At 56.3% G+C, this 13,639-nt stretch overlaps 6 protein-coding genes across 6 annotated transcripts; 3 read left to right on the forward strand and 3 right to left on the reverse strand.

Moving 5' to 3' along the window:
• Positions 1-214: 214 nt before the first annotated feature.
• On the reverse strand, positions 215-2,550 carry BAUCODRAFT_99578 (uncharacterized protein). Its single transcript, XM_007673374.1, has 2 exons — positions 1,365-2,550; positions 215-1,308 (listed from the first exon to the last, which is right to left on the reverse strand). Exons 1-2 carry the CDS (start codon positions 2,362-2,364, stop codon positions 515-517), a joined length of 1,794 nt encoding a protein of 597 aa, XP_007671564.1. The 5' UTR covers positions 2,365-2,550; the 3' UTR covers positions 215-514.
• Positions 2,551-3,173: 623 nt separating this feature from the next.
• BAUCODRAFT_118160 (uncharacterized protein) lies at positions 3,174-4,277 on the reverse strand (the record flags this gene model as incomplete). The annotated part of the gene is made up of 1 exon (XM_007673375.1): positions 3,174-4,277. One exon carries the CDS (start codon positions 4,275-4,277, stop codon positions 3,174-3,176), a length of 1,104 nt encoding a protein of 367 aa, XP_007671565.1.
• A 229-nt stretch (positions 4,278-4,506) lies between these two features.
• Positions 4,507-6,244, forward strand: BAUCODRAFT_80839 (uncharacterized protein). The gene is made up of 2 exons (XM_007673376.1): positions 4,507-5,956; positions 6,019-6,244. Exon 1 carries the CDS (start codon positions 4,740-4,742, stop codon positions 5,745-5,747), a length of 1,008 nt encoding a protein of 335 aa, XP_007671566.1. The 5' UTR covers positions 4,507-4,739; the 3' UTR covers positions 5,748-5,956; positions 6,019-6,244.
• Positions 6,245-6,305: 61 nt separating this feature from the next.
• Positions 6,306-9,063, reverse strand: BAUCODRAFT_28731 (uncharacterized protein). Its single transcript, XM_007673377.1, has 2 exons — positions 8,267-9,063; positions 6,306-8,210 (listed from the first exon to the last, which is right to left on the reverse strand). The coding sequence occupies exons 1-2, from the start codon at positions 8,694-8,696 to the stop codon at positions 6,550-6,552; spliced, it is 2,091 nt and encodes a 696-aa protein (XP_007671567.1). The 5' UTR covers positions 8,697-9,063; the 3' UTR covers positions 6,306-6,549.
• Positions 9,064-9,812: 749 nt separating this feature from the next.
• Positions 9,813-12,427, forward strand: BAUCODRAFT_162532 (uncharacterized protein). Its single transcript, XM_007673378.1, has 2 exons — positions 9,813-9,968; positions 10,029-12,427. Exon 2 carries the CDS (start codon positions 10,036-10,038, stop codon positions 12,181-12,183), a length of 2,148 nt encoding a protein of 715 aa, XP_007671568.1. The 5' UTR covers positions 9,813-9,968; positions 10,029-10,035; the 3' UTR covers positions 12,184-12,427.
• A 26-nt stretch (positions 12,428-12,453) lies between these two features.
• On the forward strand, positions 12,454-13,000 carry BAUCODRAFT_28735 (uncharacterized protein). The gene is made up of 3 exons (XM_007673379.1): positions 12,454-12,622; positions 12,682-12,769; positions 12,828-13,000. The coding sequence occupies exons 1-3, from the start codon at positions 12,495-12,497 to the stop codon at positions 12,849-12,851; spliced, it is 240 nt and encodes a 79-aa protein (XP_007671569.1). The 5' UTR covers positions 12,454-12,494; the 3' UTR covers positions 12,852-13,000.
• Positions 13,001-13,639: the final 639 nt, after the last annotated feature.

The raw sequence follows: 13,639 nt of genomic DNA on the forward strand, positions 1-13,639 counted from the left end.
TCGCCAACCCGCGCTAGGTAGAGATGGGCATAGCGGGACATTAGCGCCACGCCACGCATCACAACAGTTCGTGAAAATTGTGGATGAACATTGAAGCTCATGAGCAGTGCTTCACTCAATCACAATTTCACATTAATATCAGTGTCCACACACGTGTCGTTTACTTCAATCTCAATACCAGTATACTAAACAGCAGCCATGTAAAATCCTGCCGCGGCGGTGATGGCTGTTGCCAAGCCTTGGACTTGACTCCTGAAGAGCAACGAGGCTGCAGGCAGGCAGTTACGACTTCGACATCATTACACTTCCAGACCGATCAGACACACTGAGTCAGTGCTATTCCGTGCAATAAGTGCGGTAGTTACTGGTTATTCGTACATCCATGGAGAGACGTCCTTCAATAGACGTGCCGAAGTCGCCTTGAAGCTCCTTGACCGCCGACAACACATATCTACATTTTTCCATCATCAGCTTAGCGCCACTCAATATTCCTACCAAGCGGCAGGCACTGTGTTCAAGCGTCATCTCTCTTTCCACCTTTCGCCCAGTCTCTTAGTATGTTCTTCCTCAATTTGCCCGTACTCGTCTTGGGAAGCTCCTGCAAGATCTCTATCTCCTTTGGCACCATGAACCGACTGATATCGCTTTTGTTCTTCGCCCACTCGATTATCTGCTCGCCCGTCACCGAGCCCTCTTTCCCCGACTTCACCGTCACAAATGCCTTTGGCGCTTCTCCCCATTTCTCATCCGCTATCCCCACGCAAGCCGCTTCCAGGACGTCTGGATGTGTCACCAGCATGGACTCCAACGCCAATGAGGAAATGTTTTCGCCGCCGGAGATGATGATGTCTTTCGCTCGATCCAGGATCTGAATTGCGCCGTCCGGATGCCACACTGCAAGATCTCCCGTATGCAGCACCCCGCCCTCGAAAAGCTTACGCGTGGCTTTGGCATCCTTGTAATACCCTCTTGCGCAGATGTTACCGGCGACGACGATCTCTCCGATCTCTTTACCGTCACGCTCAACGTCAACCACGCCATCTGACGACCACGCGCCGCTGTCGTCCTGCTTCGTTTTGATCACGCGAGCAGGCAGCGACGTAATGTGTCCGTGACCTTGACGAGCTTTCCGGGCGTACTGCTCTTTGAGCGGCAAATCGCTCCAAGCAGGCATCGTATACCCTTTGGTTATCGGACCGTAAGTCTCCGTTAAGCCATACACGTGCACGGGTTGGAGGTTGAGGTTGGTCATCTGCTCGAAGAGATGTGCCGTCGGTGGACTAGCGGCGACAGTCACGCGTACGGGTTCTGCAAACCATCAGCAAAGCACTCAAGCCGAGCGCACAGTCAATCGCTCAACATACCTGGCAGCTTCTCAGCGTTCGGATCAGCGCACAGGAGCGTATTCACCGTCGGCGCAGCGTTGTAGTGGCTGATCTTCTCCGTCTTCAGCAGCCGCCAAATCTCCGGATAGTCAATCTTCCGCAAGGTGTAATGCGTTCCTCGCACAGCAGTCACGGCCCACGGAAACGTCCAGCCAACCGCATGAAACATTGGCAGCGTCCAGAGGTAATGACACCTGTCGGCACCGCTCAGGTGCGTATTGAGGCCACTCTCAATGATATTGGCAACTGCCGCCATGTACCCACCACGATGCGTGTACTCTACGCCTTTCGGCCGCGATGTCGTGCCCGAAGTATACGGGATCGCGATGAGGGAGTCCTCTTCCACACATTGGGCTTCCAGACCTGCCCAGCCCTGGCCACCAGTTTCTTCATCATATCGGAGACCCTCTAAAACAGCTTGGTCATACTCACCGTCGTCCTGGTCCGTGTCCTTGTCGATAATGATTGGGATGTTAGGATGGCTCTTCCGGTACAAATCCAGCAAATGCACGAACTCCTCATCCGCGATAATACTGTCCACATCCGCATGATCGAAGATATACGCCAGATCGTCTGCTTTCAGCCGGTGGTTGATCGCGACATGTACGCCCCCCGCAGCGCCGATACCGAAGATGGCCTCCAAGAACGCGGGAGTATTCGTGCATAGTATGCCAACCCTCTTATACCCTTTCTTTCGCAGGAAGTACGCAAACCCCTTTGCGCGTTCAGACGTTTCCGCGTACGTGCGCTTCAGTATCGGGCCATTGACCGTCTTGTGGTAGACGGCCAGCGCATCGGGTTCTATTTGCGCGGCGCGCCATAGCCAGAACGTGGGAGAGAGTTGGTGGATGTGATGGTTGTGGTCGAAGTCGTGGGAGAGGTCGGTGCGTTTGGAGGGGGCGGATGGGACGGTAGGGGAGGATGAGGAGGGGACGAAGTGGTTGGCCAGGGAGGACAGGCGCTTTAGGGCGGTAGACATGGTTGTTGCTGGAGGCTTAGGGCTATGCTAGGGTATCGTACAGGAGGCGCGATAGAACGATGAGAGATGTGGAGAGGGAAGGATGCGACCTAACTTGCTGCTGCCGCTGCCGACGCTGCTGCGTGAGCCGCGCAGGAGCCCAAGCGGTGTCAGCGCACGATGCATGGGCTACGAAGTCTATTCCCGGGAGACTGGATGGAGCAACGGAAGCTTTCGAAAGCAGTGGAGAGAGAGTGTGGGGTGAGATCGACGGGGCATGAGCCGAGGCGGAGAAGATGGTGGTATGGCCGGAGAATAACCGACTTCGCCGTCATTTGGTGAGCTATGCATCCACGTTGTACTCGAACACTGATCTCACCACACCTGCAGGGTTTGAGTCGGCGCTATCACGTTCAACCTATTTGGATCACCTTATGTGATATATGTAACGGTAGGCGTTCGGATGAATTCAAGCTTAACAACAGGACTTGCCGCGGCAGTGTCGTACTGGGCAATTTTGACGAGCGTAATGTCGCTACAGCAGCTTTTGGCTTGTCATTTCCAACCCACGACATTTTCGCGCGTATGGGTGGTGCCATTCGAAGCAGGCTGGGAATCAAGCGTGACATTTGAGCCCATACAATCGTACCGAGAAGAAGTTCCGCAAGTGGATCCAGCGTCGAGCAATAGCTCGTAAAGGCCCCGGCCAGATCGCAATACCCATCGCCAGATTCCCTGTAAGTAAGAGACAGCCACCAACGCCTCGCTCACACGCTTGCAAAACCCCACCGTATGCTACTTGCTTCACTCCGCGACCGCGTAAATTCTTCTCATAATGCCGTCCCACTCCCCAGCACCTTCAACCCCCCCGGATCCCCCGCAAACGCGATCCAATACCGCGTCGGATGCCACGCAACATGCGTCGGACAATTCGTCGTGTCGAGCGTATGCACGACCTCACCCGTATCGACGTGGTAGATATTCAGTCCAGGTCCGCCGTCCTTGCCTTCGTTGATCCCCGCTCCCGCAATTAAGTACGAGCCGTCGAAGGAGAAGGATAGATCTCTTATGCTCGTCGTTTGGCTTGGAGCGGAGAGGGAGTGGGTGGAGAGCCAGGTGTGTGTGTCCCAGAGGCTTATGAGTCCGTCGGCGGAACCGACGGCAAGGTGAGTACCGGTGGGCGAGTGGGCGACGGCGTAGCAGTGGCCTGAATGGCCGGAGAGGGTGTGGAGGAGCCTCATAGAGGGGTAGTCGAGAATTTGGACCGTGCCGTCCGTGGTTGTGGCGAAGACTTCGCTGCCACCATTCGAGAAGGCCATGCCGTAGTAGGTCGTGCTGCCCTTTTCCATGAGGCGCTCAGGACTAAGCTCGTATTGTGGCGTGAGATCGGTACTGGTTATCCTCCGTACATCGACCGAATGTACGACGTCGTCTTTCCTCCCCACAAGCATCTCCGTCCCATTCGGCCCCCAGGTCAAGAAGACAGCTTCCCCACCAACCCTACAATCCGCCGCCGCCGTTCCTTTCCCCGCTGTAGCAGCATTGCCCGACGGCATCCTCACATCCCACAACCGCACCATACCGTCAAACCCACTACTCGCCAACACATTCTCCGTGGTCGGGGAGAAAGCGACCTTCTCCACCACATCCCCACTCACTCCCTGCGAACCAAACGCCACGCCGCCCTTGGGATGCGCGTTCTTCAGCTCAATGCTGGTTTTGACGTTCGGTCGGTCGGAGTGCCAGACGCGAATGCTGGAGGAAGTACATGTTGCGAGAAGGGATCCGGTGGGGGACCAGCTGATGGAACTGATCTTTTGCACCAAGGGTGAGGGGCGGGAGGTGGATTCGGAGAAGAGGACGGGTTTGAGTGGTTTGAGGAAAGTGGGCAGTTCGTTCTTCTTGAGCGTGCGTGAGCGGAGGGGGGGTGCCATTGGAAGAAAAGGCAGGCTGAAGAGGGAAGGGTGGGTGGGGGCTTAATCGTGTCTTTGATAGCGCCAAAGACTCGGGGCGGATATTGATTGAAGCTTACCGGATTATGGTTAATGGCATATGCGATAGCGTCACTCCCCGAATCTTCAACAGAATCCGCTAGATTCCCTTCATATCTGATACGAGGCCGCATGCAAGACGTACAGCATCATCCCATGTCCTTCAACATATCCGCCTTCATTCCCGCCGCCGCCAACTTCAGCTCAGCCATTGCGGCACTCGGCCACATCCTCTCCGCTTCCAACCCCATATCCTCCTCCACCACCTCCCCCTCCCACCCATTCAGCGGTGCGCAGACGGGACTTGAGCAAGCGGTTGCTGTTCTGACAGACTTCCTCGCCACCCGCACCGCGCTCGAAAATACCTCGATCCTCCTCGCCCTCTGCACCTTCGCCGTGCTCGGCATGAGCTGGTACTCCCGCTTCGGCAACATGACCGGCCGCTTCTCCCCCTTCACCCGCTCTCCGCCCCAAGGCTCCACGCGCGTCAGCGACGGCGACTTCAGCTACATCACCGCTGATGACTTGCGGAAACACGGCAGCGACACCACGCCCCACCACCACCCCCACCATCACGGCAGCCATGTGGACGAGAGTAGCGTGGACATGGGCCCGCCGCGCGAGACGGATTGTTTGATTCTAAGGAACAAGAAGAAAGATCATGTCGTGCATTTCCCGGCGTATAGTATCGCCAAGGGACAGCTGACGGTGGGCCAGGTGCGCGAGCACGCGGCGAAGAAGACCGGGACGGCGGATGCGCGGCGGGTGAAGTTGCTGTATCTGGGGAAGAATCTGTCGGATGATTCGCGCTCGTGCCGGGCGGAGGGGTTGCGGAATGAGTCGGAGCTGTTATGCACGATTGCCGAAGGTGTGCTGGACGACGAGGAGGACGAGGAGGATGATGGTGAAGGGGAGGAAGACGATGACGCGGGAGAGGCGGAGGGTGGTGTGGGTTTGGGAGGGGAGCAGCCGAGGCGGAAGAGGAACAGAGGGAAGAAGACGAAACGGCGGAATAAGCGAGACGCAACGCAACAACAAGCGAGTGGCACTTCTACACCCGCGGAACTCAACATCCCGCAGCCCTCGACAGCCGCGTCCTCGCAGCACTCCCGCGCGCCCTCTCCCAGACCCCCACCCGCGCCCATGACGCCCATGGACAAGCTGAACGCGCTGCGTGCTACCCTCGAGACATTCTTACCGCAAGTCCACGCGTTCAAAACCTCCCCTCCGGTCGACCAAGCGAAGCGGGAGTACGAGCATAAGAAGCTGACCGAGACGATTCTGGCGCAAGTCCTGCTCAAGCTGGATGCGGTGGAGACGGACGGGGATGCGGACGCGCGGGCGAGGCGGAAGGAGTTGGTGCGCGAGACGAACGGGGTGTTGCAGGATTTGGATGCGGTGGTTAAGGGGTGATGAAGGAAATGTTTGTGTAGTGACTGGGCTCTGCCGTCCGGCGGTAGGTGGGGGCGCTGTGATTTGCGGTGGCGGAAGGGTGAATACTGTTGGTCACGTCGTGAGGCTAGGGCGGCGATTGCGTGGTGGGTCATATGCCACGCCGTAACGAACCGCGGTCGACGAGCTTGGTCGTAGGAGTAATCGCTAATTGATGCTTGCATAGCGATGTTCGTTACCTCTTCTCCCGGCTTACCGTAGCTTGGCTTCTCTGACATACAATTTCGCTCAGCATTTCCGATCATGCTATTCGGTTCATACCCGCTTTGCACGTAAGGTCCTACCAGTCCGATAACTTTCTTCCTTCTGCGCCCGCTTACCTGCATATATCGTGGACTTCCAAATGGATGTCTGTCTAAGGTAGATTCCTCGTTCTGCATCGCAACCACAGCGAGGAGGGTTTGACTGCGGTAAGGCATGCAACCTGCAGGCTTCGGACGCAGTAGTAATAGCGCCGTAAAGAGTATGATGTGTCATTGACATCGACATAGAATAGAAATTGGAAAGGTGCTAGTCGTTCTGGGAGAGTGATGATACAGGGTTGCCTCACTGTAACAGCTTAGGCTCGGGTTGGGGCGGTGTCGTATGGCTAATAAGGCAAGTAACAGCGTTGCGAAACGCCAGTCAACACTGCCACATCGCGTGCTAGCTCTCCTCGACTCCCAACCAAGTCACAACAACGCTTCTCAATGCTCGGACACCGCTTCCTCAAGGACAGAATCAAGGACAGAACCAAAGTACTCTACCCGCCAAACGCACAGCCTCAGACAGGTCCACGTTTCCTCTTCCCACCCGCTCCTACCCTTGCAGTCACCAACCCCGGGAAAACAGCCTCCCTAACCTTCACGGGCGACTTGTTAACCCTCGCGTCCTGCTCCGAAAGCGGAGACATAGGCTCATGCGCCGCCGAAACATTCGAGACCTGACGCAACTTACTCGGAGTCTTGCTAGGCGTCTTGAAAGGCTTCGTGAGCTTATCCTTCGCCGCGGCGTCCTTGGCCGATACCGCCGACGCTTTCGATTGCGTGAAATGGTTTGTGACCTTGCCGGAAGCCTGGGGCTTGAGTTTGGTGACGCTGGTAACTTTGGTGGTGAGCTTCGAGAGTGCTTTCTTGACGTACTTCACGCTACTCTTCTTCGTCTTCGCCGCAATAGAAGGCTTGCCGCTCTTGACAACCGCTTTCTTCGTCTTGCCGTTGTCCTTGAGCATATCGGCGATGCTTTTGCGGGCCTTTGGCTGTTTGCTTTTGGTCGGGCTTGTCGGTGTTGTACGCCGGGACTTTGAAGGTGTGAGCAAGCCATTGGGGGAGACGGTGATGCTATCACTGTCGTAGGCCGACAGTTCGATGCTGGAAAGTACGGACGAGCCGCGGCTAGAGATCGGACTCCAGTCTCCGGGCCGTGGGCGGCGGCGTTCCAGATCTTCTTCGGCTGGGAAGGCGTTGGGTATATTTGGTGGGCGGAAGCTGTTGTTCAGATGCCAGTTTGATGTCAGCTCCGTAGCGATGGCCTCTGTCAGCTGACATCTTGGTATGAACACCTCGGCTTGCATCGCAGCAGCGCTGTCAGCCTGCCTCTCACTGACTTCTCTATAGTCGTCAGGAACAGCAGGTTCGTCCCATCTCGGCATAGCAGCGCGATTCGCCACCTCATCGCACGTTCCCTGCACAATGATATCAAACAAATCTCGAAAGCCTCCAGTAGTCGGTGGTAGCTCCGGATTGATCCAAATCGCGAGTCCACCATCCTTGCGGTCGCGGACAGTCTTGCACATCTCCATCACGATTCTCTGCAAACCCTTCACCTTAAGCGTAGTGCCAACCACAAGCACAGCATCCGGCTTCCGCTTCAGGTCCGCAGCCGTAACCGTTCCAATGGCAACGTTGTCTGGCCCGTCTTCGTGGTACAAGACCATTCGCGGCCGTAAGCGGCCGATACCGTGACTCCGCTTGCCCTCGAAAGAGGTGCGGATGCTGTTAACCTTCTCGCACTCGGAGCATAGTGGCGCGTCCGACGTGTCGAACAACTCCGGGTCCAAATCATAGATTTCGTGACACTTCGTGCAAACCATTTTGTCGAGTCCGCCGTGGAGCTGCAGCGTACGTGGCCACTTGCCGTTAGCATCTTTGGTAAGCGGTATGCGCGTCCGAAGCGGCTCCATGTTGGTTTCAAGACAATCGACGTTTTGCGAGTACAGCCGAAGTAGCCGTTCCTCTTTGGCAATAGTGGCAAGCATATGATGGAAAGGCGTTGGTTTCGCGTCTTTCACCAAACGCGACATTTGCGTGATCATCTGGTGAAACTGCTTGGTCGACGCGTCATCTTTGTATACTGACGCGTCGAAGAGGTGTTGCCCCGAGCCTTTGAGGTTATGTTCCTTCTTCAGGCTGCTGAAGAGCCCGTTTTTAGAGCGGAAGTCAGGTACTGCGCGTAGGTCAGTGTAAGGTCACGAGTAAAGTCCACGTGTTGTCGCCGCTTACTCCCTGCCGACTTGGACATGCCAGCACCGGCGATGACGACAATCTTCTGTCGCTTGTGCAGCACATTAAGAACACGGTCCAGATGCTCTTGCTGCTCGAACGATACCGCCCCAGACCGCAAGTCCAGATACTCGGTGGTGCGCTCTTTCGGATCTCTATATATACGCCGCCTCTTCTTCGGCGGCGGCCCATCGGTGTCTGTGTTGAGATTACTGTCCATACCGTCAGGCGTAGGCGACCCAGTCAACGAAGTTTGTTGCGATGCGGGCGGAGAAGGATAAGGCGGCTTGCTGTGTGCGCGCACCATGTTTGCCAGCCGGAGGAAGTCCGGCGGTTCGGGCGAGCTTACACATGAGCTGAGAGGCGACGAAGGTACACTGGAAGGCGGCGACGAGAGCGCGCTTGACACGTCGGAGATCGTGTCGTCCATGGCGGTGGGAAGGTGTGGGAACGCGAAGGAGCGGAAGGGGAGAGGGTGGGACTGCGGTGTGGGCGGACGGTGGATGCGGAAGGCGGGCGCGCACTTATGCACTTGGCGATAGCATCGTATTTTCCACCTCCAGTAAGCACGCGTGCACTTCGTGACTCGGGCGCGGAGGCGAGGGTTGGGCGTGAATCGAGATGCTTGGTGAAGTGATGATGGCTGGAACAGAAGCGAAGTCGCTATCCGCAAGCGCCAATGCTGGGCCGATCCGAAAGCCTCGATGTTTACATTGTCAACATTGCCAAGGCCGACCAACTCCTTTCCACCGGAATTGCTCTAACAAGCCATGATCGAGACATCAACCTGAGAGGGAGCGTACATGTATACTGTTCGTAAGACATGAAAGTCTCACGAGATATGACTTGGCTGCAGGCTGCATGTCCGTGAGCCGCACCCGTCCAGTCGTCAGCGTACAAAGCTCTGACCATCAGCCGGGATCGACTTGGCGCATGCATTGAACACCGCGAGTCAAACTTGCACACGGGTCGCTGATCCATGCGGGTGCCTCACGTGTATGCTTGCTGCTCCGTGATCTGCTCGAGCGCTTTCGGCGCCAGTCATGGAGTCCTCGTCTTCCAGCATGGCCCATCCAGAGGTGGCAGCCGATGCCCTTGAAGCCATCATGCCCAATGACCCGACAATGGCAGAGATCGACGCGCAGTTTGGAGACACCATGGACGAGCTCTTCAATGATGCCGCCGACGGATTAGCCCTGGACATGAACCCTCCCGCGCCTCCTGCAGCGCCGCCACCGGCAGCAGTCATCGAACGGATCGCAGATATGCATCGCATCGGCTGCTGCACGTGAGTCCAGCCGTTTCGGCCCTTAATGTAGAGACAGGTGGGTGACCGCTCAATAGGAGGCTGGCCTGGTCCAACACCGGCTGCATTGCCCGCATTTCCAGTACTGGTCCGGATAGGGTAGACTTTTACACAGTCCTTCGTAACGCGGTGGACGGTCGTTGGAGCTTGACGGGTCCATCCAAATGGCCCGTATATGCGTCGAAAGGACGGCACTTTGTGCATCTGCAGTTCAACGGGCTCGGGACGGATCTTGCAGCAGTAGACGATGTCGGCCATGTGCGGTTGTACCATCTTAGCGGCGTGTTGGGGAGACTGCAGGCCGCAGAGAGTGATTCCGTGATCGAGGAGAATCAAAGTAACCAACTGACAGCAGTCGTTGGCCTGTACTGGCTGTCGCACCCCACTGAGTTCAGAGTAAGCTACTGCAGCTGGGTGAAATGATGTCCACTAACATGTGAAGGGACCGTACTTCAGTCCGGCAATGAAGATTGGGGACCGCTGGATCGGGCAGGCCAAGAACGCGAATGAAGCCACACCAAGAACGCAACATCCTATCCAGGGTCGGCATGCGGTACTGTACGTTTCTCGCAACGGCACCTTGACCCTCGCGTACCAGAACGAGGCGGGTGCTTGGCACACAACCCTAACCAGTCTGAATGAATGGAGCTCCAGCGATGAACTCCTGACGTATGCTGCCATGGGAGATGAAGCCGGCTATCTTATGCTAGTCACCTATGACCAGCGATGCCGGTTTCGAATCTACGGAGTTACCATCAATTGGAACACTACGCAGCAGTCCAAGAACAACACTAATTTCGTCAGCATAGCGCCCGTCCTCGACATTCGGCATCTGACTATACTGGATGGAATCATGCCTCAGCAGGGCGATGCAAAGCTGTCGGTGCTCAAGGTGCTGCCAAAGGTGCCGGATTCTGTGCCCTCGGAGGTACCTATAGCCACGACTATCCTCGCGGTATTTACCTCGGCCACGCTTCATCAAGCAGCGTTCAGTGTGATCGCACGCTGGTACCCGGAAGCGGAGGTGCCGGTGCTGCATGAATGCTTCTCCAAGACGAAAGGGAACGCCGCGATATCTGTCGAGCAGCTCGTCGTGACTCGACTGAAGAGGCAAGAGGACATCCTGACCGCTCATCTCCCGATGACGTGCGAGCTCTACAACCATGCTACCACTATGATCTTTGGCAACAGTGATGGGACTGCAGAACTGAGAGAGCGCTCGACGTGGACTGCTGCCGCGGCATTCGGAGACACCAGCATGGCTTCCAGTCTTTCACAAAGTTCGCTGACGTTTGACAATGCCACCGCTGCCGCCAGTACACCCGACTGCGCGGTGAATGCTAATGGCGGCTTCATGATCTACGAGAAACCGAATGGCCAGCTGGATACCAGATACGTGACGCTGCGCTATGGGTGGCAAACGCTGCATGACGGCATCTCCGACACAAAAGCAGTGATAGAGGCAGCCATCATCTGCCTCGCCCGCGAGTTCGCGATCCTGTGCGGACAGAACGCAGCCAGCGACGAGATCCTCGCTTTGCTTCCGCCCGACATCTCGCCCGACCTTCGTGTACTTTTTCTGAAGCAGACTTTCAGAACAATGTGTCGAGTCTTGGACGTTTCCATGCTGGATCAAAGCAGACAGCAGTCAGTGGTGCTGCGTGAAAGTATCCATCTCCGGCCACTCAGTGCGCAGATGGTTCTCGGCACGAAGTCGAGCTCCCAAGGAAGCTGCGCAGAGCGTACCTTCGCCGGTCAGTTCGCTTATGTCTACCTTAATATGCGACTGATCAGTATGGCTTTTGCGCAATCTTTCCAGGCGAGCAATCGGACTGCGGAGCTGGTGCATTCACTTGCGGGCCTCGTTAGATGGACGAACGATCTGCAGTTCTACATGGTGGACACTTTGCTAGAGCTGCACCGGCTCGGTATTGAGACCGGCAGCGAGGATGTCACGACGAGGCTCAGCAGAACCATCTCCGAGACCGGCAATCCAACATTGCATCTTCTGCTGTGCGGCTTCCCGCGAGTCTTGCTTCGCATGCAAAGCGCAATCTTACCGACCTACTACAAATGGATACAGGTCACCCTACAACAATCTCGCGAATTGACCATCGCCCAGCGACAGGACCTGGAGGATCTGTTTCAGCGAGCGAAAGACATGCCTTTCCTCGTGAATCAATTCTCGGAGCTCGTCACTGACTTCGACGGCGCAGTACGAAACGCGTACCAGGAAGCGGGCACGAACAGCGAGAGGCGGACTGAGCTTGAGATCAGCATGATGACTGAAGGTACAATACCCGAAGAACTGCAGCCGGCGGTGTCGGCGCTGTTCCAGACTATCCTGCCGAAATTGCGCGAGAACACAGACGAAGGGAAACTATATTTCTGGGACACGGAATGGCTCGGCATCTCGACTGCGGTGCCTGAGAAGCAATACGACGCCATCCGGAAGGTACCGCTTACGAGAGGCATGAAGCTGCGAAGGTGTCGACGCTGTGGGGCTGAGATGGGGGATATTCCTGCGGATACGAACCGGCAAGGTCCGGATTGGTTGCGCAATACGCAGCGGCACTGCTTTTGTCAAGGGGCTTGGTGGCCTCTTGGATGATTACGGATCTGTCGAGTCGCCTCACAAGTATCTGCCACCCTCGCCTCACAGGTACAGCTGGCTGGTTGGAGAGGTACAATGGGGAGGTGGACTTCCGAATCCGGACTCCACCAGCCCAATGTCTCTGCTCAAAACAGCGATGCCAGTGGGTTCAACTTCCTGTCATCGCTCCGGTTGTACTGCCCGGTGATGAAAACGACCTGCGTGGCGTGTCAGCCTGCACTCACGTCATTGCGTACGCCATTGCCGTCCCACGACGTCTCTCGTACCTCGTCGACTTCGTCAACCCACTCCTGAAGCTGCGACATCGTATGCCGCAGCTTCACATAGAAGTGGCGCAGACCGTCCGCCGTCGATTGTGCCATCAATATTTCTCGCTTGGTGCTCCGGCTGATATCGTTGATCAGGGTCATGTTGCTCTGGACCTTCGTCCAGCCGTCTAAAATTCGCTGCCGTGAGCATTGCGGACGTGGAAGACAAGGATAGGGATGGTCTTACTTGTCATTACGTCCAGCTGCCGCAGCGTTCGGCTATCCCAGGGCTGGAAGAACCGCATGGCCCATTCGAAGACGAAAGGATTGCCAAGCTATGTCCGCCTCATTAGCCGCCGGACAGAAAACACTTTGCACAGGGACTGGTCTTACACGGCTCGTCCTGTCGCTCGGTGAAAGACCAGTGACGATGTTACTGATCTCAACGCCGCTAGTTCGAAGCGAACCGATCAGCTGTCCAACAGGAGGCTCAGTCAGCTTTGATTGGATTCCCGTATGACATCCGCCCAGTCGTGCTCACCGCGTTCATCCATTGCACCGCGCTCGCCAAATCCCTCTCGACCACACCCAGGCCACGCATTGTCGTGTCGATGGCCCCATCCATCTTTGCCAATGCGTCCTTAGCCTTGGCTACTGAGGCAGCGTCCGAACCGTCCTTCGCACCCGCCTCAACAGCAGCTAGCTGGTTTGCCGCGGTATTCAAGTCTGATACTACCGAAAGCCATTGAAAGTTGATCTTGCTGTCGACCATAGCGCATGTCCTGAAGACTCTGGCTTCCTGCTGGGATGTGGTAATACCTGGGATTGCGCGGCCCATGAATGCGTTGATGGCACACTTGGCTCGGACGAGCGCTTCTGCGAGCCGAAAGACCAATTTTTCACTGTCGTTGACGGCTGTCGGAAACTGGAGACTTAGGCTCTGACCATCGGGCGAAGGTTGGGTGGTGAGTCCTTGATTGTAGTACGGAAGGTGCTGAAGCAGGTCCCAATCCTTGTACGGGTCACCGTTGAGCGCCGACGAGAGCTTAGAGATGTTGTCTGTGTCACGCCAGTTGACTACATAACCCTTCTCTGCAGGCGACCAGTAGCCGAGAGAGTAGAGATGGCTCGTTAGGTGATATTGGCTTGGATCGGACATCGCTGGAGCTTGGCACAAGTCCAGTGAACGCGGTTTCGGAAGCCTC

This window comes from Baudoinia panamericana (genome assembly GCF_000338955.1).
Source record: "Baudoinia panamericana UAMH 10762 unplaced genomic scaffold BAUCOscaffold_1, whole genome shotgun sequence".
Classification (NCBI taxonomy): Eukaryota; Fungi; Ascomycota; class Dothideomycetes; order Mycosphaerellales; family Teratosphaeriaceae; genus Baudoinia; species Baudoinia panamericana.

What these genes read in the sequence shown, in the direction of transcription:
- BAUCODRAFT_162532 (XM_007673378.1), top strand. Translation starts at nt 10,036, where the DNA reads ATGAAGATTGGGGACCGCTGGATCGGGCAGGCCAAGAACGCGAATGAA.
- BAUCODRAFT_99578 (XM_007673374.1), bottom strand. Translation starts at nt 2,364, where the DNA reads ATGTCTACCGCCCTAAAGCGCCTGTCCTCCCTGGCCAACCACTTCGTC. An exon ending in GAACGCTGAGAAGCTGCCAG is followed by an intron (nt 1,309 to 1,364) that starts GTATGTTGAGCG and finishes GATGGTTTGCAG; the next exon opens with AACCCGTACGCGTGACTGTC.
- BAUCODRAFT_28731 (XM_007673377.1), bottom strand. Translation starts at nt 8,696, where the DNA reads ATGGACGACACGATCTCCGACGTGTCAAGCGCGCTCTCGTCGCCGCCT. An exon ending in CATGTCCAAGTCGGCAGGGA is followed by an intron (nt 8,211 to 8,266) that starts GTAAGCGGCGAC and finishes ACCTACGCGCAG; the next exon opens with TACCTGACTTCCGCTCTAAA.
- BAUCODRAFT_80839 (XM_007673376.1), top strand. Translation starts at nt 4,740, where the DNA reads ATGAGCTGGTACTCCCGCTTCGGCAACATGACCGGCCGCTTCTCCCCC.
- BAUCODRAFT_28735 (XM_007673379.1), top strand. Translation starts at nt 12,495, where the DNA reads ATGCCGCAGCTTCACATAGAAGTGGCGCAGACCGTCCGCCGTCGATTG. An exon ending in CTGGACCTTCGTCCAGCCGT is followed by an intron (nt 12,623 to 12,681) that starts CTAAAATTCGCT and finishes GGATGGTCTTAC; the next exon opens with TTGTCATTACGTCCAGCTGC. An exon ending in AAGACGAAAGGATTGCCAAG is followed by an intron (nt 12,770 to 12,827) that starts CTATGTCCGCCT and finishes GACTGGTCTTAC; the next exon opens with ACGGCTCGTCCTGTCGCTCG.